The sequence below is a fragment of the Palaemon carinicauda genome, chromosome 1 (assembly GCF_036898095.1).
Source record: "Palaemon carinicauda isolate YSFRI2023 chromosome 1, ASM3689809v2, whole genome shotgun sequence".
Classification (NCBI taxonomy): domain Eukaryota; kingdom Metazoa; phylum Arthropoda; class Malacostraca; order Decapoda; family Palaemonidae; genus Palaemon; species Palaemon carinicauda.
This window is the reverse complement of record NC_090725.1, coordinates 68,834,580-68,856,992: the sequence shown is the minus strand read 5'-3', so window position 1 is coordinate 68,856,992 and position 22,413 is coordinate 68,834,580. Positions and strand designations below refer to the sequence as shown.

At 48.6% G+C, this 22,413-nt stretch overlaps 1 protein-coding gene across 3 annotated transcripts in view; it reads left to right on the top strand.

Moving 5' to 3' along the window:
* LOC137648750 (retinol dehydrogenase 13-like) overlaps positions 1 to 22,413 on the top strand; it is a 1,058,070-nt gene that overhangs the window by 453,434 nt on the left and 582,223 nt on the right. For all 3 annotated transcript variants that reach the window (XM_068381836.1, XM_068381853.1, XM_068381843.1), the window contains one exon: positions 13,255 to 13,347. In XM_068381836.1, coding sequence (XP_068237937.1) covers positions 13,255 to 13,347 — 93 coding nt within the window. The remainder of the gene's footprint in view (positions 1 to 13,254; positions 13,348 to 22,413) is intronic.

Here is a 22,413-nt window from a genome sequence, read left to right as displayed (position 1 = left end):
ATCGCTCGCCCCTGCACGATCGCCCTCCTGTAGATGCTGATCACCATCGCACCCCATCACGCGATCATTCACCTGCGCATGCTGCTCGCCATCACTTACCATTACGCGGTCATTCACCTGCGCATGCTGCTCACCATCGCACGCCAGTGCGTCGACATGCCACATCGCGCCATCGCCAACTTGAGCGACTGCACTCACCAGCTCATCATCGATCGCCTGTGGATCTACATCGCCAGCGATCTTCCTCACCTACGCGGCAGCGCGTTCTCTCGCCGTCGGTCCAACGCTTGCGTTCGTCGCCTCGGACACGCGTTCATTTACCTGCCCACCCTCGCGCCCACTCGCCTGCGCGCCCGCGCGACCACTCGCCTGCGCGCCCGCGCGACCACTCGCCTGCGCGCCCGCGCGACCGCTCGCCTGTGCGCCCGCGCGATCATCCACCTGCGCGCCCGCGCGATCGCTCGCCCGCACGACCATCGTTTGCGGCGAATCCCGCAGCCGGTGGTAGCAGCAGGAACGCGTGCTCCTAGACGGCACTCGGGATCACCTCCATCCAAACACAGGTTGGTAGTGCAGGACGAGGAGAGGTTAGTACATCATTCTTCCCCACCTTCTTTTCAGGCAGGTACCGTCGTGTCCACTCCAAAGGATCGCCCGATCCTTTTCCCTTTAGCGAGGATTTCGGACTCTGTGTCCTTGGAGCAGCAGACTTGGTTTCGTCCTCTGGCACGGGCGTTAGTGAGGGTTATGAAACCAACACTCGCCGGCCAGGGTAACAAACCAACGGCTGTCTCTCCTACGCTGAAGAAAAAGAGAGGAGTGGACTTCGTGGTGACTTCCCCAGGGCAAAGTTGGTTCCCAAGAGGTCGGTCGCGAAGGTCCCTTCTCCTGCACGAGTACTCTCTCCTTCTCCCGTGGACGAGGCCTTTCCATCCTCAGGTGAGTCCAGTGGTGCGGTAGTCTTCCCCTCGGCACCAGGGGGGGAGACTTCGCTTCAGGCAGGAGAATCGTCTCGTGAGGAAGGGGCCCCTCGAACCTCGTTGTTGGGATCCTGTATCCCTCCCAGGAGGGAATCCAAGGATTCCAAGACCGTCCCTAAATCCTCTGCAAGGATTCGTCAGGAACCCACGACTACCCAGGGGAATGTCCACGTATCACCCCAGGAAGAGATTCCTGGGGCAGGAGACTTAGCTGCCAGCCCGCAGGGAGGAGAACAGCAAGAATCCGAACATGCCTTCTGGCAGGTCCTAAGCCTGATAAGGCAACTTAACAGGCTTACGGATCCAGTCATCGCCCCCCGTGAAGGCAAAGACACGATTCTGGATGAAGTGTTTGACGTTCGGAAGGCCCCTAAGACCAGTGCAGCTCTGCCCTGGTCTCGCGGTCTGAAGAGTGCCAGGGCTAGGGCCAACGCTCAGCTCGCACTTCTTTCCTCCTCCAGTCGTTCCACTGCCGGGAACAAGCTCATCCCTCCTCCTCGCCTCCAGCAGAGGAGGTATTTCGAGATCCTGGGTGAGCACAACCTCGCTCTTCCTCTCCATCACTCTGTGGAGGAGCTGGTGAAGGGAGTTCCCCTTGAGAAACTCTCTGCCCGGCAGGTGTCGTTCTCGGCGGCAGAGATCCTTAACCACGAGAAGGTCGCTAAGTGTGCCATGCAGGCCACTTCGTGGCTGGACTTCGGGCTAGGATCTCTGGGCATCCTATTGCGATCGGAGGACTTGTCCAAGGAGACCAATAGGAAGGCCCTAGAGACCTTCTTGCTCTCGGGCACCCGCTCCATCGAGTTTTTGGCGCACCAGGTTACCACCCTGTGGGCCAACTCGGTGTTGAAGCGTCGCGATGCTGTGTCCGAGAGATTCCATCCGAAGGTCCCCGCCGTAGATGTGTGTAGGCTCCGACATGCTTCCCTTCTGGGGGAGAGCCTGTTTGAGCCTCAAGACATGGAGCGAACGGCTGAGAGGTGGAGGAAATCCAGCACGGACTCCCTCCTCCACAGGGCCCTTACAACTCGGCCCTATAAGCCTCCAGCCCCGCCACAACAGCAGCAACAGCCTCGTAAGGCTCCCAAACAGGCACCGGCAGCTAAGAAAGTGGTGTCTAAGCCCCAGCCCTTTCCAGCCAAGGTCAAGAGGGGCGGTAAGTCCTCCAGGGGAGGCAAGACTCCTAGGGGTGGCGGCCGCGGCCGCAAGCCCTAGGGGTGGCAGTCCCCCTGCATGTCCACCTGTGGGGGGATGCCTTCAGCGTTGCGTCCGCAGGTGGCAGCAACACGGGGCCGATGCTTGGACGGTCTATGTGATCGGTCAAGGTTATCGCGTCCCGTTCACAACATCTCAACCTCCCCTGACAGCGAATCCAGTGTCGTTGAGCTCCTATGCCACGGGATCGGCAAAGGGGCTGGCCCTTCAGGCCGAAGTCGAGACCATGCTCGAGAAGGGTGCTCTCCAGGAGGTCGTGGACGGCTCCCCAGGCTTCTTCAGTCGACTCTTTCTTGTAGAGAAGGCTACTGGAGGCTGGAGACCCGTCATCGATCTCTCAGCTCTGAACAGGTTTGTCAAACAAACCCGGTTCAGCATGGAGACAGCAGACACGGTCAGACTTGTGGGGAGACCACAAAACTTCATGTGTACACTGGATCTAAAGGACGCGTACTTCCAGATCCCAATCCATCCGTCTTCCAGGAAGTACCTGAGATTCTGCCTAGACAACAAGATCTACCAGTTCATGGTGCTGTGTTTCGGTCTCTCCACAGCTCCTCAGGTGTTCACCAGAGTGTTCACCCTGATTTCATCTTGGGCGCACAGGAACGGCATTCTTCTCCTTCGTTACCTGGACGATTGGCTGATCCTAGCAGACTCGGAGTAGACCCTTCTTCGGCACCGAGACAGGCTTCTGGATCTTTGCCAGGATCTGGGGATCGTGGTAAACCTTGAGAAGTCCTCTCTGCAGCCGTCCTAACGACTGGTTTATCTAGGCATGCTAATAGACACCAATCTCCACAAAACCTTTCCATCAGACGACCGGATAGCAAGGCTGAGGAGGGTGGCGGAACCCTTCCTCAGGCGAAAAGAACTCCCCGCCCAATCGTGGTTGCGTCTCTTAGGCCACCTATCCTCCCTGGCCCGTCTGGTTCCAAACAGCCGCCTCAGGATGAGATCCCTTCAATGGCGGCTCAAGTCCCGGTGGAATCAAGGATCCGATTCCCCGGACATTCGTATCCCAATGGGGTCTCTGGAACAGACGGACTTGCGGTGGTGGCTGGCCGACGAGAACCTGCGGAAGGGAGTGAGTCTTCTCGTCCTCCCCCCGGAATTGACTCTGTTTTCGGACGTGTCAAAAGAAGGGTGGGGGGCGCACGTTCTGAACCAGAGGGCCTCAGGCCTTTGGTCAGAATCAGAAAAGTGCCTACACATCATCCTGCTAGAATTGAAGGCCGTCATTCTGGCTCTTCAGCAGTTCCAACGGTCCCTGGCGGGTCACTCCGTGGTGGTGATGAGCGACAACACCACGGTAGTGGCTTATATCAACAAGCAGGGAGGCACTTTTTCGCAACAGCTATCCCATCTTGCAGTAGAGACTCTGAGGTGGACCGAAACCCACTCGATAACACTATCAGCTCGCTTCATTCCTGGCAAGAGGAATGTGCTCGCCGACAGTCTGAGCAGGGCTTCGCAGATAGTGAGTACCGAGTGGTTTTTGGATCCTCAGATAGCCAACAAAGTCCTGACTTTGTGGGGTTCCCCGACTGTGGACTTGTTCGCTACAGCCTTGAACTTCAAGCTGCCCCTGTACTGCTCACCAGTCCCGGACCCCAAGGCACTCTAGCAAGATGCTTTCCAGCAACGGTGGGACAACATCGACGTGTACGCCTTCCCACCGTTCTGTCTGATGAGAAGGGTGCTCAACAGGACCAGACTATCGGTCAACTGTTCCATGACTCTGGTAGCTCTGCTATGGCATCACGCGGAATGGTTTCCGGACCTTCTGCAACTCCTGACGGAACTCCCAAGGGAGCTTCCTCCACGACACGAGCTTCTCAGACAACCCCACTCCGGCGTCCCTCACAGGGCCGTATCCTCGCTTCGGCTTCACGCCTGGAGACTATCCAGCGTCTCCTCGCGGAGAGAGGCTTTTCGCAACAGGTTGCGGAGAGAATGTCTCGGCACCTGCGAAGGTCCTCTGAGGGAGTCTACCAAGCAAAGTGGAGAGTCTTTTGTGGTTGGTGTCGTGGAAGGGGTATCTCTCCACTCGATGCCACTATTCCAGCAATAGCGGACTTCCTCGTGTATCTGCGAGAAGAAATGCGCCTTTCTGTCTCGGCAGTCAAAGGCTATCGCTCAGCCTTAAGCTTGGCCTTCAGATTGAAGGGCGTGGATATTTCTTCATCGCTAGAACTCTCTTTACTCATACGTAGCTATGAGCTTACCTGCCCCCAGTCGGAAGTGAGACCCCCTCCTTGGAACGTGGTTCGAGTCCTCAGGTCTCTTAAGAGACCTCCCTTCGAGCCATTACGCCAGTCCTCCGATCGCCACCTGTCTTGGAAGACGGCTTTCCTACTCGCCTTGGCTTCGGCCAAGCGATTTAGTGAACTTCATGGTCTCTCGTACGACATCGCCCATTCAAGGGGATGGGGGGAGGTAACGTTCAGGTTCGTCCCTGAGTTTGTGGCCAAGACTCAGAATCCTGGAGTGCCGGATCATCGGTTCGACTCTTTCAGGATCGCGAGTCTCCGTTCTGTAACAAACGACCCAGACCAGCTGCTACTATGTCCAGTGAGGTGTCTGAGGCACTACTTGAAGAGAACGGCTGCAGTCCGTCCTCATGTGCGAGCTTTGTTTGTGAGCACAGGCAGGACAAAGAGGAGGGTCACCAGGAACACCATCTCAGCTTGGATTCGAAGGGTTATCCACCATGCCCTGAATCCTGACCCTCCTCCGTCACGTCGCCCTCGGGCCCACGATGTCAGGGGTATTGCTACATCCCTGGCCTTCAAGAGAAACTTCTCTGTGACGCAGGTACTTCAAGCTGGGGTCTGGAAGCGTCAAACGACCTTCACAGCCCACTACCTGCAAGACGTGACCCACAGGAGCCTCGATACGTTTTCTATCGGCCCTGTGGTGGCTGCACAACAGCTGGTCTAACCTCAGGCTCCTTTTTGGACAAGTAGCAGTAGGTTGAGGGCGTTGTTACCCGGTCTTAGTCTGCGTGAGTGAAAGAGTATGTCTGACCCTTACTTCTTTCTTCATTCTCCCCTCTCTTGGGGAAGCAGCATCCTGGTCCTCGCATAGCTGACCTCGACCTCTGCAGGTAACCCATGCTTCTTTGTGCTCCTAGTATTAAGCTTAATACTGTTGCGTCTCCCATACCCTGACGAGGTGGTATGGGGAACGTCCTATCCTAGAATTCCTATCTGAAGGTCTCAAGGTCAACTTCATAGGACGAGTCACACTCTCCTCCTCACACTGCTTATGTAGGCCACTCGTTCCTAGCGATGCTAGGAACTTGTGAGGTACAGGGGCTCCCTCTCTCTAGTGCTACTCACTGAGGGATCGAGCCCCCGGGCAAGCCGAAGTCAGTAAGGCTGGGGACTTTCCACCCTTCCTAAGGGGTAAGTCACCCTCTGTAAATAGCGTGGTTTGTATTTCTGTTACGGAACAAATGACAAATTCGAAGATAATTTGTATTTTTCCTAACCATACAAACCTTAGCTATTTACACATATGTGCCCGCCATCCCTGACCCCCAAGTCAAGTCCTACCTATAAGTGAAGTGAAGCAAGTCACCGGTGTGTGGAGGGGGAGGGGTAGCAAGCTACCCTTCCCCACCCCCCGCTAACTAGCGCGGGGGTAATTAACCCTTGTTAAAACTATTGGCTCGTCATTTCAGCTGCGCTAAAAGGTAAACCCTCTGTAAATAGCTAAGGTTTGTATGGTTAGGAAAAATACAAATTATCTTCGAATTTGTCATCTTAACACTAGTAGATTTAGCTCTGATAGCTGAGGCTGCTTTATAAGTATAACAACACATAAAAATTCAAGGGGTCTTTTAAGTTCTACTTAATTCTACACTATCAACTATGATGCATGTTAGGATTTTGTAGTTAGTGTTCACAGTCACCAGATTACAGTGAGATAATTGATGAGTAGTTTTTAGTTAACAGAATACAGTGCAATGATTGATTAGTAGTAGATAACATTAATCCATTTTTGTTCCAATGCAGATACAAACCTTCATCCTTTAATGAGAGTATGATTTTAGTGCAGCTGGAAACTTGGCTGTTAAAATTTATAATGAAGTGTTGGTAGTTAATGGAGAAGTCCTGCCCTCCTGCGAGCTCACTGAGTTGCGATACATACAAACTTGGCTTTTTAATCCTTTTTCTTTCTTTGTTGTTTGATTGTGTGTGCCTGTTAAGTAGAATCCTTGTAGGGGTATGCAGTCTTACCCTGAAATTCCTGGAAAACAACTTGGGACTTTTATGCGTAAACCAAATGTGGATACCCATTCTTTATGTCCTGCTTGACTGTGTGAAGTCCTCACCTTGTGATTAGTGTAGAGAGTGGTCGTCTTCCCAGTGGCAGAAGTTTGTCATGAAGAGGAAAAAGAAAACCAAGCAAGATTCTTCTCCTTATTCTACTGTCAGGGCAAAGAAATCTTCAGGTTATCTTTCTACCCCTCTTGGAACTCAGATTTCTGATCCTTCTCCGTTACCCTCCTCAGGGAATACAAAGAAGGAAAACGACAATAATGTAGCCCTCTTGCAAGCTCAGAGTGAGTCAGTGATATCTGCTTCCCTTAGAGAAGCAGATTTATCTCTTGCTCTCAGCAAACCTGACAAAACAGTTTCAGATGCCATTACGAGCAACGGCACCCTAAAAACGTCATGGTCATCTTTAGGACTAGAAGGTATTTCTTTTATAGAGAATCCTACAAGCCTTAGCTCTATCCAAGGCAAAGTCTCTGACTCTGGAACCTGTTTCATCTGCTGCACTTGTGGAAGAAGCCCTTGGCTCCTCCAACTCAGAATTGACTTCTCGGGCAGGAATAGCTAAATAACTATCCTTGCCTTAAGAGGTTTGGTCAGTTTCAAGGAAGTGCTTATGGCTGCCTTTCCCTCCTAGTTCTTTACTGGCTCCGCCTTCATCAGGGAAGAAATCTCCTACCTTGGGTCGCCGTTACAAGATGAAGAAGAGAGTTGCTCTCCAACAAGTTGTTGTTCTCTCTCCAAAGATCTTCCATCCCCTCCCATCATGAGGCACATAATTACGTCCTCGGAGGAAGAATTCCGTCGTAAAGGAATTGTCTAATGCGGGAAGTAAGAAGCTTGTCAAACATGTGCCCCTGGATCTCCCTCACCTGTGCGTGAGCATGTACGCCTCTTGGAATGCTCACATTTGCCAAATACAGGTAGTATACATTCTTCGTTGAATCTTACGCCTCAGCTGAGTTTGAGTTCATGATTTTGAGCAAATCTCTCCTAGAAAGCAGTCGACTCGCAGCGCTTTGCCCCCTGTGCTCACTACCTGGAAGTAGAACATTCACTTATTTATGTGCGCCCTCTATTGGGAGAGCGCTCTTTTATTTGCGAGCAAGATTGTGTTCGTCAACTTTCCCTTCTGACTTAGAAGATTCTCTGGTGTGCAAACACACTTATCAAGATGAGTACTGTACAGTACTCTCCTATTTGCTGCCAATCTTCTTTGAAAGTTCACCAACCTTTGAGAATGCACTTCTCTGAGCACTCAAGACCTTTTTTGGATGAATTTCAAGATAACCTCATAGTGCTCAATCATTGGAAAAGAACTCAGAGCTAGATCTTACATATTCGACTCGCAGCTCTTTACCCCTGTGCTCACCACCTGGAAGTAGAACATTCACTATTTATGTCTGCCCTCTATTGGGAGAGCGCTCTTTTATTTGCGAGCAAGATTGTGTTCGTCAACTTTCCCTTCTGACTTAGAAGATTCTCCGGTGTGCAAACACACTCATCAAGGTGAGTACAGTACTCTCCTATTTGCTGCCAATCTTCTTTGAAAGTGCACCAACCTTTGAGAATGCACTTCTCTGAGCGCTCAAAGACCTTTTTTGGGGAATTTCAAGATAATCTCATAGTGTTCAATCATTGGACAAGAACTCAGAGCTAGATCTTACACATTCTTCTTCTTGCACTCAAGTGCAATCATCTTCACTCGTGCAAGACTGGAAGACTTCAACATACATGGCTTACAATAGGAAAGTATTCCTGTTAAAAGCCAACACATCAAAATACAGTATGATCGCTCTCAATTTACGACGTGCCTACATGCTTACATAGTGACCTGTGTTCTTTCCTGGACAGACATAAGAGTTTCTAGGCATGTCTTCCTTCGTATTCATGAGAGGCTTGCTATGAACGAGCTCTTACGTACTGGAATGATAGATTGGACTAGAATACAGCAATATCAGGGGCGCTCCCAGTTAGACAATCGTGCTTAAAATTCTCTCTATCGTTCGCCAATTAGGGAATTATTGTGAACTTATACTCTTAGGTGGAAGCATGCCAAAAAACGATCACTGTATTACTTAAGGACAGAACACCAGTCACATGCTCAAGCACTCACCTGAACTCAGCCACTTGCCTTTGATGTCAGAAAAAGAACAGGAACAAACACGAGCTTTTGCGAGCTTGTGCTCCCTGGGATTGGGAGTAACCAGAGGTATATAAAACTCTCCTCAAGGAATTCTACCATAGGTACTGTCAAGACGAATGTGTTTTTATGAATGGAGGACTCGGCCGTGTCACCTCTATTGGTAGATATGACAGTTTTCACACTTGCTCCCAGAACTTTGACAAACAAATTAGGTTCCCGACTGACCATCTTCTCCGTTACAGATTCTTCATATTGGAAATCCATGTCTATCTTACAAGCAACATCGGGGCTCGACCACTGGTCAAGAATGAGGGCTTTCTTCGCCTTTTCTCAGGATTTGCTGAAGCCATAGAAAAAGAAAGAATTTACAGGCTTGGTTCTGTCAGGAGTGAAGGCAGTCACCTTTCTGTCCCATCAAGCCACTAACCAACGGACCAACCAGGTCCTAAAGCAGAGAGGTGCCATGGCTGTGAAATTCACGAGACAGGTTGGACAGAGAGAATTGCTAGTGTTAATGAAGTCCTTGATTACTATATGGCATTCTAATTACCATTGAAAAAACACTGTTAAAAGATGAGGGCCATTTTACCATTCTTAGTGATGCAAGAAGTATCCTACAAGCTTTAGAAGTTTTTAATTCCAGTAATCCTTTAGTTTTAAAGATTATAGAGTGGGTCTTCATTATTGGGCTGAGAGGTATAACAGTTCGATTTTGTTGGGTTCCGGCACATGTAGATGTGTGTGGGGATAAGAAGACAGATTTACTGGCAACAAATTTTGCAGCCGAGTTGCTACCAAGAAGGTATCCCATCCTCTGTAATGATATTTTACCCAGCATTAAGAATTTGTTTTATAGTAATTGGCAACAGCATTGAGGTAGGGGTAGATAGAGATGGTTTGGACATGCTCTTCGCACTCCCCAAGAGAGATTAATTCACAAAACATTGAGCTAGGCTCCACAAGGAACCAGGAGATTTGGGAGACCCAGGCCTTCATGGCTGAGTCTATGAAGCGTGAAATAGGAGATGATGAATGGAGAAGTATTGAATTGAAAGCTCAAGATAGAGACGACTGGCGAAATCAAACCAAGGCCCTTTGCGTCAATTAACGTAGGAGGAGAGGATGATGATGATTGCGAGAGTTTAGATGGAAGTAAGATGAGAAAAATAATTTATGTTATATTTCCTTGGAGGTATAACATGATGCCCCAAAAGTGGGAGACTTCTCTTTCTCGTCTTCGCATTGGTCTCACTCGGTTGACACACAAGGTTCTGATGATTGGGCAACACAAGCCATATTGCAACATCTGTTGGGTACCCCCGACGGTGAGGCACTTATTGACCAAATGCCCCACTTTTAGCACCTTAAGAAATAGATATCTGATTGAAGCTCAAGATGAGGATGGCAGGTTCATCCTTTCCAAGATTCTTGGACATGATGTGTCGTACTATGCTAGCGGTATTTTTAGATTTATTTCAGAAGTAGATTTTCTGAAAGCTATTTAAATTTTATAAGGATATTTTTGCTTTTATTGTTTTAAATTGAATTTGTTATTTTTTATGAAAAATGATATTGGCACCAATGGCAGAAAACTCCTAATAATTCAATCATCGGACTGAACTAAATCTGAACATCCAAGGGAGTCAGAATAATGCTAGTATCTTCAAAGGAGACAACAGAGGAGAGATACCCAGACCTACTGGAACTTCTCACGGAAGCCCTGAGAAAACCTCCACAATGACTAAAACCTAATAGGTCAACCACGCTCATGAAAAGTTGTAAGTCGCAGTACATTGCCTGTTATGTCACAACAAAAGACTAGTTGGCTGCGCTTCTGAAAGAAGGGAGTTTGAGCCCAGCTGCCCAGATGTCCCCTAAAGTTGTCCATAACAGTCTATCAGGCCATATGGAACATTCAGTGGTCAGGGTTATATGAGGAATATTGTCTCCCTCAAGGCCATTTTCCCTTGAATACGGGCTATTCAATGATCCTGAGAAACAAATTCCTTTTCAGTCAAGGCGGTGAAAGACTACTGCTAGGCCTTGAACCAAGTTCTCAAACTGAAAGAGCTTGACCTCCACTATTCGGAAGAAGTCTTAGCTCTTACTCGGGTTTATAGCTGGCAAGCTTGTCCGCCCCCCCTTGAGAACAGACTCATCCCTCTCTTTGAGTGTGGAAAAGGGTGCTCAAGTCTTTGAAGAAAGTCCCCCACGATCTCTTGTATAAAGCACAAGGCAGGGATCTTATCTTAAAGACCACCTTCTTCCTTGCCTTACCTTCAGCCAAGTAGAATGAATGGACTAAATGGTCTATATTATCTTGTGTCCCATTCCAGAGGGTACAAAGAATATTTTTGTATCCTTTTGTTCTCGAGTTTGTGTCAGAACCCAGATTCTGGGGAATATCAGGTGAACTTCTTTACGATCTTGTCTCTCAAGGAGGCCACTAATGACCCGAGTATTATTTTACTCTGTCTAGTGAGATCAATCCAAAAATTTCAGAAATGCACGATAGATCATAGGCCTAAACATATTTCTATCTGGGCATGAATACTGGTTGCTCCAGAGGAATTTTTCGAAAACACAATTAATTACGGGTTGAGAAATCTATCATGAGAACTTGCATTTCTCAGGGGAGGTGTCGCCAGGGACTCCCTTTCGAGCACATGATATCCGTGGTCCTGCCGCAACGCTAGCATTCTCCAGAAACCATCTGGAACTTCTCACGAAAATTCCAAGGCACAGTGCATTGGCTGTCACTTCATGGTTGAAGACTATCCAGCATCTACTTTGAATGAAAATTTTAGAGATTAACTGCGAAACAACTTTCCTGATATCTCTGAAAGTCGTCTGCAGTAGTATACGAGGCTAAGTGGAAAATCTTCTGTGGTTGGGTGTTGTAGGGGGAATATTGCTCTACTCAAGGCCACTACTGTATTTGTCTGATTGGAGACTTTTTGGTGTTCCGGAGGAACAAGAAATCCCTTTCAGTCACTGGTGAAAGGCTACCGCTCAGCGTTGAGCCAGGTCTTCAAACTGAAAGGGCTTGGCCTTTCCTCGTCATGGGAAGTCTCAGCTGTCATTACGAGTTTCGAGCAGTCATGTCCTCCTTGATGTGATGAAGGTTCTAAGAGCCTTAAGAAAAGCCCCTTTCAAACGTATGCATAAAGTCTTAGTCAGGGACCTTACTTTAAAGACAGTCTTCCTTTTAGCCTTAGCTTTAGCCAAGAGAGTAAGCAAATTATATAGTCTACCTTAGCTGACGTCACATTTAAGAGGGTGTAAAGAATTATATTTGTTTTTGTTCCCAAATTTAAGACTGAAACCCAGAAGAAGGTTGAAAACGATATCAGAATTGACTCTTTCGCAATCTTGTCTTTCAGAGAAGTAACTGATGACCCGGATGACATGTTACTCTGTCCCGTAAGAGCAATGTGTGAATATTTGAAAAGACTGCAGTATCTTAGGCCTAAAATATCCAATTGGTTCGTGAGCACAAGTCGCTCTAAAAAGAAAGCACAGTATCCAAAAAAACTATTTCTTTTTGGTTGAGAGAAACAGTCATGAGAGGTTATAAATCATCAAGGGAAGCATCACCAGGGGCCCCCATCAAGCACGTAATATACGTAGGCTTGCCGCAACCTTGGTGTTCTGTAGAAACCACTCTCTTGCACAAAGATTCAAAGTTGGTGTGTGGAAGAGAGGAACTACTTTTACGGACTATTATCTTAAAGATTGTACATGCAGGTCTTGAGACACCTTATCTTTAGGCCCTATTGTTGCAGCACAACAAATAATCTAATTATAAGCTCTTACAGGACACGTAACTTTTATCAAAGGCATCAATTATTCTCAAAATTATAAGGATATGTAATAGGTTTCAAGGCGGATGGTAATCACAGTTGGACTTGAAGTCTTCACTTGGAATTCACCCTAATGCAAGTAAGAATGCCTTAAATTTTCAGTATTTGATGATATATTGAATACTGCATATAATTTTATGTAACACTTGATGTTCATATGATTTCCCCCTGGCAAAGAATATTATTCTCTGGTATCGAACGTGAGGCCTTGCTTCTTTGCGAGCCGGCTACACAGTTCACAAATTATTTACTTTTAATCTTTTACTATTACTTTATATTAATTGTATCTATTATAATGGAAGGGCATACCTCTTAATGGAGGCTTCCTCCCACCTAAGGAAAACTCCCATATAAATGACTCAGAAGTTTGTATCCATGTAGAAATAAACTATAAATTTAAAAATATTCAATTTTTCTTAGCTATACAAACCTGAGTCATTTATTAAAGATCCTGTGTCATTTATTGAAGATCCTGCCTCAAGTCTTTGACCAGGAGAGTGGAGAAGCATCATTTGCAGGTATTCTATGCTTGATGCACAGTAATTGCTTAGGAACTAGGTATGATGTACCTGTGTTCAAACTATTTTTTGTTCATTGTCTGGTTGTAGAGAAAACGAGACTAGGAGTAACCTTTATAAATGATTCAGGTTTGTATTGCTAGGAAAAATAAAATGTAAAAATTTTTTTAGTATATAATTATGTACAGTTGGTGTAAAGATATGTATTTTAATTTCTTTTATTTATCTGAATGTTTTCTTTATAAGGAATTGGTAAAGAAACAGCCCTAGATCTGGCTAAGCGGGGAGCACGTGTTATCTTGGCTTGTAGGAACTTGGAAAAGGCCCAGCGTGTTGCAGGTACATTACTTTATTTTTATTCCAAAGGTTAAAGGTGTAAAAATGCCATGTATGCTGTAGAAAAGTAAACTCCTTTACCATAATCCGAATAATGTTCATTTACTAAAACCCAGTTAATATTACATAGCCTTTATATAACTATAAAGACGTTTCTGGCACTTCAAAAAAGAAAGAAGAAAAATCTTAATTGTTCCAAGTGGCAGGATATGTCCTTAGTTTACTGGGACAACACTGATGGCAACCTAAATCACTTATGTGGCCCCAAACTAAAATTATATTTAATATATGTCACATTTTGCAATGAAACTGCAAAATAAATAAGATAGATAGCTACTCAAAGTGATGTTTATTAATCACAATCCAGGATTTATATCCTTAATGGGAAACCATGAAAGGCAATTATCATTTTAACTTGGTTTTATGAGTGTTTTCTGATATTTGAAAATGCAGATTCAAAATATAGATTCACTGCTGATTGAGTGATTTTTAATAACTTTGAAGGTTGCCCAAACATTGTACTACATCATATTCTTTTCCAATTGGTGATTCTGGCTAACGGGTTTTGGTAGCCTATTGGAAACATATCAGTCTCGCAATATGCTGGACTGGGGTTTGAGACCCGCTTAAGCTCGATAGTTTCTTGTAGTGTCTGCAATTTCAGCATTCTTGTGAGCTAAGAATGGGGGTTTGGGAAAGCATATGTCTACATGCTGAGTCATCCATTGTCATTGTAGCCAGGCAGCCATTGCTTGGTCCTCCTTGGTCCTAGCTTGGGTGGAGAGGGGCTTGGCTGCTGATCATATGTATATATAATTGGTCAAGGGATTGTCACTGTCCCTTGCCTCTACCATTCATGAATGACCTTTAAACTGTGCCATGGAACGAAGTAGTGAGGGTGAGAACCGGTGTAAGGAATGAGTTAGCAGCTAGAGTGGATATGAATGTGTTGAGGTAGTTTGGCCATGTTGAGAGAAGGGAAAATGACTGTCTGCTAAAGAAGGTGATGAATGCAAGAATTGATGGGAGAAGTACAAGAGGAAGGCCAAGGTTTGGGTGGATGGATGGAGTGGAGAAAGCTCTGGGTGGTAGGAGGATAGATGTGAGAGAGGCCAAAGAGCGTTCTAGAAATAGGAATGAATGGCGAACGATTGTGACGCAATTCCGGTAGGCCCTGCTGCTTCCTCCGGTGCCTTGGATGACCGCGGAGGTAGCAGCAGTAGGGGATTCAGCGTTACGAAGCTTCATCTGTTGTGGATAACGGGGGAGGGTGGGCTGTGGCACCCTAGCAGTACCAGCCGAACTCGGTTGAGTCCCTTGTCAGGCTGGGAGGAATGTAGAGAGGAGAGGTCCCCTTTTTTGTTTCATTTGTTTGATGTTGGCTACCCCCCAAAATTGGGGAAGTGCTTTGGTATATGTATGATATATATTCCCATATTCCACTCAGACTCGAGAAAATACTTTAGATTTGAGCTTCAAGGGAAGACATTCTACTTATGAGCTTTGTGCTTTGGACTGACGACGGCATAGGGAAGTTAGTTTACCTGAGAGAATTTAGACTTATGCTGTATTTGAACAACTGGCTGACTTTTGGAAGAATACGCAAGCAGTGAAGCAGTGTATGGAGGCCTAAATATTCATGTAGAAATTGACCCAAAAGCTGAGAATTGTCCTCAGCTTAGGAAAATGAAATTTGACATTTTGCAAATTTGTGACATACCTTGAGTGATGTAAATAGGTTAGGTTGTTTTCAAGGCTTTCACATCCACGGAACGTTTACTAAATTTTTAAGAATTTGCTAAATTTTCAGTACTCATTGATTACAAAGTATTTTGTGTTTTATCGTCCCTTGACAGAAATTGGGGAAGAAGCCAGATTAAGGATGTGATCTCTTCAATCGGGTCCTTTCATCAGACTTGAAAACAGATAGACAATTCAAGTCAATTATTATTATTATTGATATTATTATTATTACTAGCTAAGCTACAACCCTAGTTGGAAAAGGATGCTATAAGCCCAAGGGCTTCAACAGGAAAAAGTAGCCACGAGGAAAGGGAAAAAGGAAATAGATAAACTACAAGAAAACTAATGAACAATCAAAATATTTTAAGAACAGTAACAACATTAAAATATTGTAAGAATAGTAACAACATTCAAATAGATCTTTCATATATGAAATATAAAAATTAGAATAGATCTTTCATTTATGAAATATAAAAATTAGAATAGATCTTTCATCATCTTCTGCCAAATCAGAACTCTGCTTCATCTGTTCCTCATTTTGATACTTCATTGTCATCTCCCATCTCATCAACTCTTGTCAAGGGACATGGAAACATGAGTCTTATTCTCTTTCATCAAGTGATTAAAGCTTCTTTGATGCCTATGCAATCATCCTTTCATTTCATGGTGTAGGCTTCTGAAGAATGTCATCATCATCTCAATATCATGTACAGGTACCAGAAAGAATAGAGTGGTGTATACTCAAGTAGCCTATACTCTAGTAGTATTTTAAAATATAGTATGTACAGTACTGGTAAATTATTGTAGATCTGTACTTTTAATCTAACATGTATTGTGAGAGAACACTCATACAGTACACTATGTACATACATTTTATACTAAGTGTACAAAACTGTACGAGTATACTATACATTACAGTACTATAGACCTACTATTACTGTATACACTACTGTAACTAAAATACTGTATAGTATTGTGTATAGTAATATACTTTACAAAATGTAGAAAGTATATATTGTACAGTACTGTATCCTGTAGTTTTTAATAGACAATACTATTACTGTTTATAGCATACACATTTTTTTCCACTCATGGAGTATATTTTGTGGAAGGAAAATCTTTAATAACCATAGATTTTAGCTTGTATGTTTTGCATGGAATTCCACATTTGGGGGGGGGGCGCAAGCGGTTGCCTCTGAATATGATACCCAAAGATAAGGTGGGCTTACTATGCTTAGCTGACATTTATGTGCTATTCATTCTCCAAATAAGAATAGCAGGAGTAACAACAATGAAAGAATAGAGTAAAGATCTTGCAAATATGTATGTAAAACCCTTTGTTTACACCGAGATGTGGTGGATTATGCAGTCGTGTAAATGTCTTCCCCCAGCAGCAGTAATCTTCTCCACATCCCAGCACTAGTTGGCTTTGCTTTCATCAGCAGTCTATTTATATGGTTATCACGTAAAGTTGTTGAGGTTCCAAGTGCTTCTTATGAACTAATCCTCCTTTGTTCTGTAACCGAAATACAAACCTTAGCTATTTACATAGGGGTGTTACTTTTGGCGTAGCTGAATGACGAGCCATTAGATTCTTAACGAGGGTTAACTACCCTCTCGCTAGTTAGCGAGGGGGTAGGGGAGGGGTAGCTAGCTACCCCTCCCCCCTCACACACCGGTGAACTGATTCACTTCACTTTTGGCTCCGGTGATGGTCAGACGTGTCTGTTCTCACCCTCGCATTTTGACAGCCTTAATCTTTTTCTGCTTTTTCTTGCAGTTGTGTGCCCGGAAGTTGGCCTCTACCTCTATCATGCGGAAGTGCCCTGGCTTACCCGACCGCCCTTGTGGGACGTTTATGTCGGCGGTCGAGACGGATCCTCACACCTTGTGTCCGTACTGCAGAGGTCAACGGTGTGATAGAGATAAAGTGTGCAGTGAGTGCAGGGAATGGTCTACCTCCCAGTGGGAGAGGTTTTCCCGACGACGGAAGAAGAAGTCTAGGTGTGACCTTTCTCCTTCAAGGGCTTCCTTGAAGAAGGAAGGTTCCAAAGACTCTTCTTCCGTTGCCCGAACCTCCTCCGAAGCTCCCACTCGATCGGTCTCTCGTGAGAGGCCGTCGAGTGGTAGCGTAGGCCATTCTTTTGTTGACCAACCTCGGGGTTTGGGAGAGGGAGTTGCCTCCCATAGCAAGGCAGCTCCTCCTCCTCCTCCGGGGGAGGATATTAATAACTCTGTATGTAATGATGATTTGTTGCAGCTTTGGGCTTCCTTGGGGCTTAAGGGCTTGCTCTCCAGGGAAGCCCTGTTTGACCTTATCCAGTTGGGTGCAGCTGTCAAACAGTCGCTGATGATAGCAGAGGTAGATCCTCTGTCTATTGTCAACGTTGTTTTGGCAGAGGCGTCCGACGGGTCGGGTCAGACCCCTGCAATTGTTGCTGATGTTGCTGAAGGCTCAGTTCCCCCCTCCGAACATCCTTCAAGGGAGGAGCTGAGTCCAACGGTCTCTCCTGCAGGTGATTCTCTCCCTCGGGGGAATTCACTGACAGAGACTCCTCTTTGGAGGACCGATGATGGTGTTCCAGCCCCTAGAGGTCGTCTTCGCCGCAAGGCTTGCCCTCCTCTTCGCCGTAGAGGCCCTCCTTCTCCCTACAAGGGAGTTAGGAGGTGCTTCTGTTCGGTTCATCACCCTCGACGTCCCCCGCAGAGGATCCTCCTCGACGGAGCAGACCGTTGCAGCCGCATCTCTAGACCTCTCAGCAGATCGTTCGCGATCTCCTACGCCTGCCAGACCTGGGAATCTTCGTTCTCCGTTCCTGGACACAGATGCGCAGTGGGTGCCAACGCACCCCGTTATCCAACGGGCACCGGTCCCTTCGGGGCAAAAGGGCTTGAGTCACAATGTGAGCAAGTCCCTTAAGTGCCAGGTTTTACCTGCGCACCCACGTTCTCTTGCGCGCCTGGGCCCAAGCACTCTCCTGCTGTTGCTGAGGACCAGCCTTCTTCAGACTCAACGCACCAGCGATCTCCTGCAGCAGAGTCATCTCGCCATCGATCTCCTGCTTGCCAGCGCTCACCTGCGCGGCAGCACTCACCTGCGCGCCAGCGCTCACCTGCGCGTCAGCGCTCACCTGCGCGTCAGCGCTCTCCTGCGCGTCAGCGATCTCCTGTGCACCAGCGCATATCTGCGCGCCAGCGCATATCTGCGCGCCCTGTTCCTGATGCGCGCCATGCGCGCCCACGTTCCTGCGTGCCCACGATCGCCTGCTCGCCAGCGCACATCTGCGCGCCCTGTTCCTGATGCGCGCCCACATTCGCCCGCGCGCCCCACGATCTCCTGGGCGCAGACAAGGAGATTCTTCCTTCGCCTCCTCGCCTGCGATCACCTGCGCGCCCACATTCGCCCGCGCGCCCACGATCTCCGGATCTGGGCGCAGGCAAGGAGACTCTTCCTTCGCCTCCTCGCCTGCGATCACCTGCGCGCCCTTGGAACTCGCCCACGCGCCAGCCATCGCACGCACTCACCTGTGCGCTCTTCCAGATTGGGACGAGACACTGCGCGCCCACGGCCCACGAGAAGGCTCCTGTTCGCGCCCACGAGCGTTCTCCTTTACGCGCTGCTACACCTTCTGGTCCTGCGCCCCAGCTGTTATCTTCAGACCGCGCACTTGCGTGCCAGCGATCTCCTGCGCACCAGCGATCTCCTGCTCGACAGCAATCTCCTGTGCGCAAGCGCTCTTCAACGCGCCCGCGCGCCCACATTTCTGATCGCCGAAGGTCTTCTACGCGCTATCTCACCTGTGCGCAGTCATTCACCTTCTCGCCCTACATGCCATCGCTCGCCTGCGCGCTGTCATTCTCCCGGCCGCCAGCGCTCGCCCTTAAGACCGCGCACACCCTCACCTGCGCACCAGCGCGCAGCTTTCGCCCGCGCGCACTTTCGTCCGCGCGCACTTTCTCCGCGCGCACGCGCCGCGCGCACCTTTACTTGCGCGCCCACGCGCCCACGTGCCCACGCGCACCCGCGCTTTCATCTCCGCGCGCATGTGCGCCAACGTTCGCTCGCGACTTTTCCATTGCGCAAGCGCGATCTCGATCGCGATTCCCGCTGGGTTTCGCAGCACGAGCAACCTTGCGAGTCTTCAGAAGAGCGTACTTCCAGGTAATCGTCTTCACGATCCCCCCCCCCGCAAGCGAAGAACAGCGCACTTACAAGAGGAGGAAAAGTCTTCAGAGAGGTTTAGGCAACACTCTTCTTCTTCTTCTTTTCAGGCAGGCCCTGTGGTGTCTACTCCAAAGGATCACCCGATCCCCTTCCCTTCAGCGGGAGTCTCTGACACTGCGTCTGTCAGTTGGCAGCCTTGCTTTGGGGTCTCTGATCAGAGCTGTCGTCCAGGCTGTTAAGCCGGCCCTTGCTGATCTGGGCCTCAAACCAACGACAGCTTTGTCTCCGCTGAAGAGGAAGAGAGGAGTAGACTTCGTGGTGACTTCTCCTAGGGTCAAACTGGCTCCTAAGAAGTCCGTCAGGAAGGCCCCTTCCCCCTCTGAGACGTTCTCTCCTTCTCCTGTGGACGAAGCTTTTCCGTCCTCAGGAGAGTCCAGCGAGGTGAGACCTTCTCCCACCGCACCAATGGGAGGAACCCCACCTCGAGTAGGAGAATCGTCGCGTGTGTGGGGCGGAGAGGAGCCCTCAGACTTCTTTACTGGAGTCCTGTATCCCTCCTAGAAGGGAGCCCAAGGACTCGAAGACCGTCCCGAAGTCTTCTTCCCGGATTCGACCAGAGCCAGCAAGACCCCAGGAGAATGTCCACGTGTCCCCCCAAGTAGAGCAGTTGGGTACAGGAGACTTTGCTGCCAGTCCACCAGGAGGAGAGCAGCACGAGTCGGAGCATGCCTTCTGGCAGGTCCGGAATCTGATGAGGCAGCTCAACAGGTTTAAGGACCCGGAGACCGCCCCTCGCGAAGGCAAGGATACGGTCCTGGACCAAGTCTACGGCACTCAAAAACCCTCGAAGGCCAGTGCGGCTGTGCCCTGGTCCCAAGGGGTAAAGAGCGCCAGAGACAAGGTTGAGGGCCAGCTTTCCGAACTCGCCTCCTCCAGCCGTTCCTCTGCTGGTAACAAGCTCCTCCCACCTCCTCGTGTACAACAGAGGAGGTACTTTGAGTCATGGGGGAGCCTTGTTTAGCTCTTCCGCTCCACCACTCTGTGGAAGAGCTTACCAGGGCTCCACCTGGCAGGTGACATTCTCGGCTACAGAGATCCTGAGTCAGGAGAAGGTCGCAGTGTGCCATGCAGGGCACTTTGTGGCTGGATGTCTGGCTGGGGACTCTGGGCATCCTGCTGCGATCCAGGACCTGTCCAAGGAGAGCACCAGGAAGGCCATGGAGACTTTCCTCCTCTCGGGCACACGCACCATCGAGTTTCTGGCCCACCAAGTTTCGAACTTGTGGGCGAACTCGATATTGAAGCGTTGTGATGCGGTGGCCGAGAGGTTCCACTCGAAGGTCCCAGCCGTGGATGTCTGCAAGCTTAGACACTCTTCCATCCTTGGAAAGAGCCTATTTGAGCCCAAGGATGTGGAACAGACAGCTGAGAGGTGGAGGATATCCAACCACGGTTCTCTCCTCCAAAGAGCTCTTACATCCAGACCCTACAAGCCTCCAGCACCTCAACAACAACAACCTCGTCAGTCTAAGACAACGAAACTGGCACCGGCAGCAAAGGCGAAGGTGTCCAAACAGCAGCCCTTTCCTGTCAAAGATAAGAAGGGCGGAAAGTCCTCCAGGGGAGGCAGGAATCCTAGAGGGAGCGGCCGAGGCTGCAAACGCTAGGATTGGCAATCCCCCTGCATGTCCACCAGTGGGGGGATGTCTGCAAAGTTGCGAGTACAGGTGGCAGCAACTCGGGGCCGATTCCTGGACGATCTCCGTGATCAGCCAAGGATATCGCGTCCCGTTCATAACATCTCTCCCTCCCCTGACAGCGAATCCAGTGTCGTTGAGCTCCTATGCCATGGGATCGTCAAAGGGGCTAGCCCTTCGGGCAGAAGTCGAGACCATGCTCAAGAAGGATGCTCTCCAGGAAGTCGTCGACGGCTCCCCAGGCTTCTTCAGTCGACTCTTTCTTGTAAAGAAGGGTCTGGAGGCTGGAGACCAGTCATCGACCTCTCAGCCTTGAACAAGTTTGTCAAACAAACTCCGTTCAGCATGGAGACAGCAGACACGGTCAGACTTGCAGTGAGACCGCAAGTCTTCATGTGTACACTGGATCTGAAGGACGCGTACTTCTAGATCCCAATCCATCCGTCTTCCAGGAAGTACTCGAGATTCAGCCTAGACAACAAGATCTACCAGTTCAAGGTGCTGTGCTTCGGTCTCTCCACAGCACCACAGGTGTTCACCAGAGTGTTCAACCTGATATCTTCGGGGGCACACAGGATCGGCATCCGTTTCCTCCGCTATCTGGACGACTGGCCGATCCTGGCAGACTCGGAGTCGACCCTTCTTCGACACCGAGACAAGCGTCTGGGACTTTGCCAAGATCTAGGGATCATGGTAAATCTCGAGAAGTCTTCTCTGCTTCCATCTCAACGACTGGTATATCTAGGCATGATATTGGACACCAATCTCCACAAAGCCTTTCTATCAGACGACAGGATAGCAAGGCTGAGGAGGGTCGCAGATCCTTTCCTCAGACGAGAAGAGCTTCCAGCCCAATCTTGGCTACGTCTCCTAGGTCACTTTTCTTCCTTGGCCCGTCTAGTTCCAAACGGCCGCCTCAGGATGAGATCTCTGCAATGGCGGCTCAAGTCCCGGTTGAATCAAGGCAACGATTCCCCGGACATTCTGGTCCCTATGGGGCCTACGTAACGGACGGACCTGCAGTGGTGGTTGACCGACAAAACCTTCGAAAGGGATTGGATCTTCTCGTCCTCCCCCCGGATTTGATGCTGTTCTTGGATGCGTCAAAAGAAGGGTGGGGGGCCCACGTTCTGAACCAAAGGATCTCAGGCCTATGATCAGAATAAAAAGTACCTCCACATCAATCTGCTAGAAATGAAGGCCGTATTCTTGGCACTTCAACAGTTCCAACAGATCCTGGCGGGTCACTCCGTGGTGGTGATGAGCGACAACACCACAGTAGTGGCTTATATCAACAAGCAGGGAGGTACCTTTCTGCTATCCCATTTTGCAGTAGAGATACTGAGATGGACCGAAGTCCACTTGATCCCACTATCAGCTCGCTTCATTCCGGGCAAGAGGAATGTGCTCGCCGACAGTCTGAGCAGAGCATCGCAGATAGTGAGTACCGAGTGGTCTTTGGAT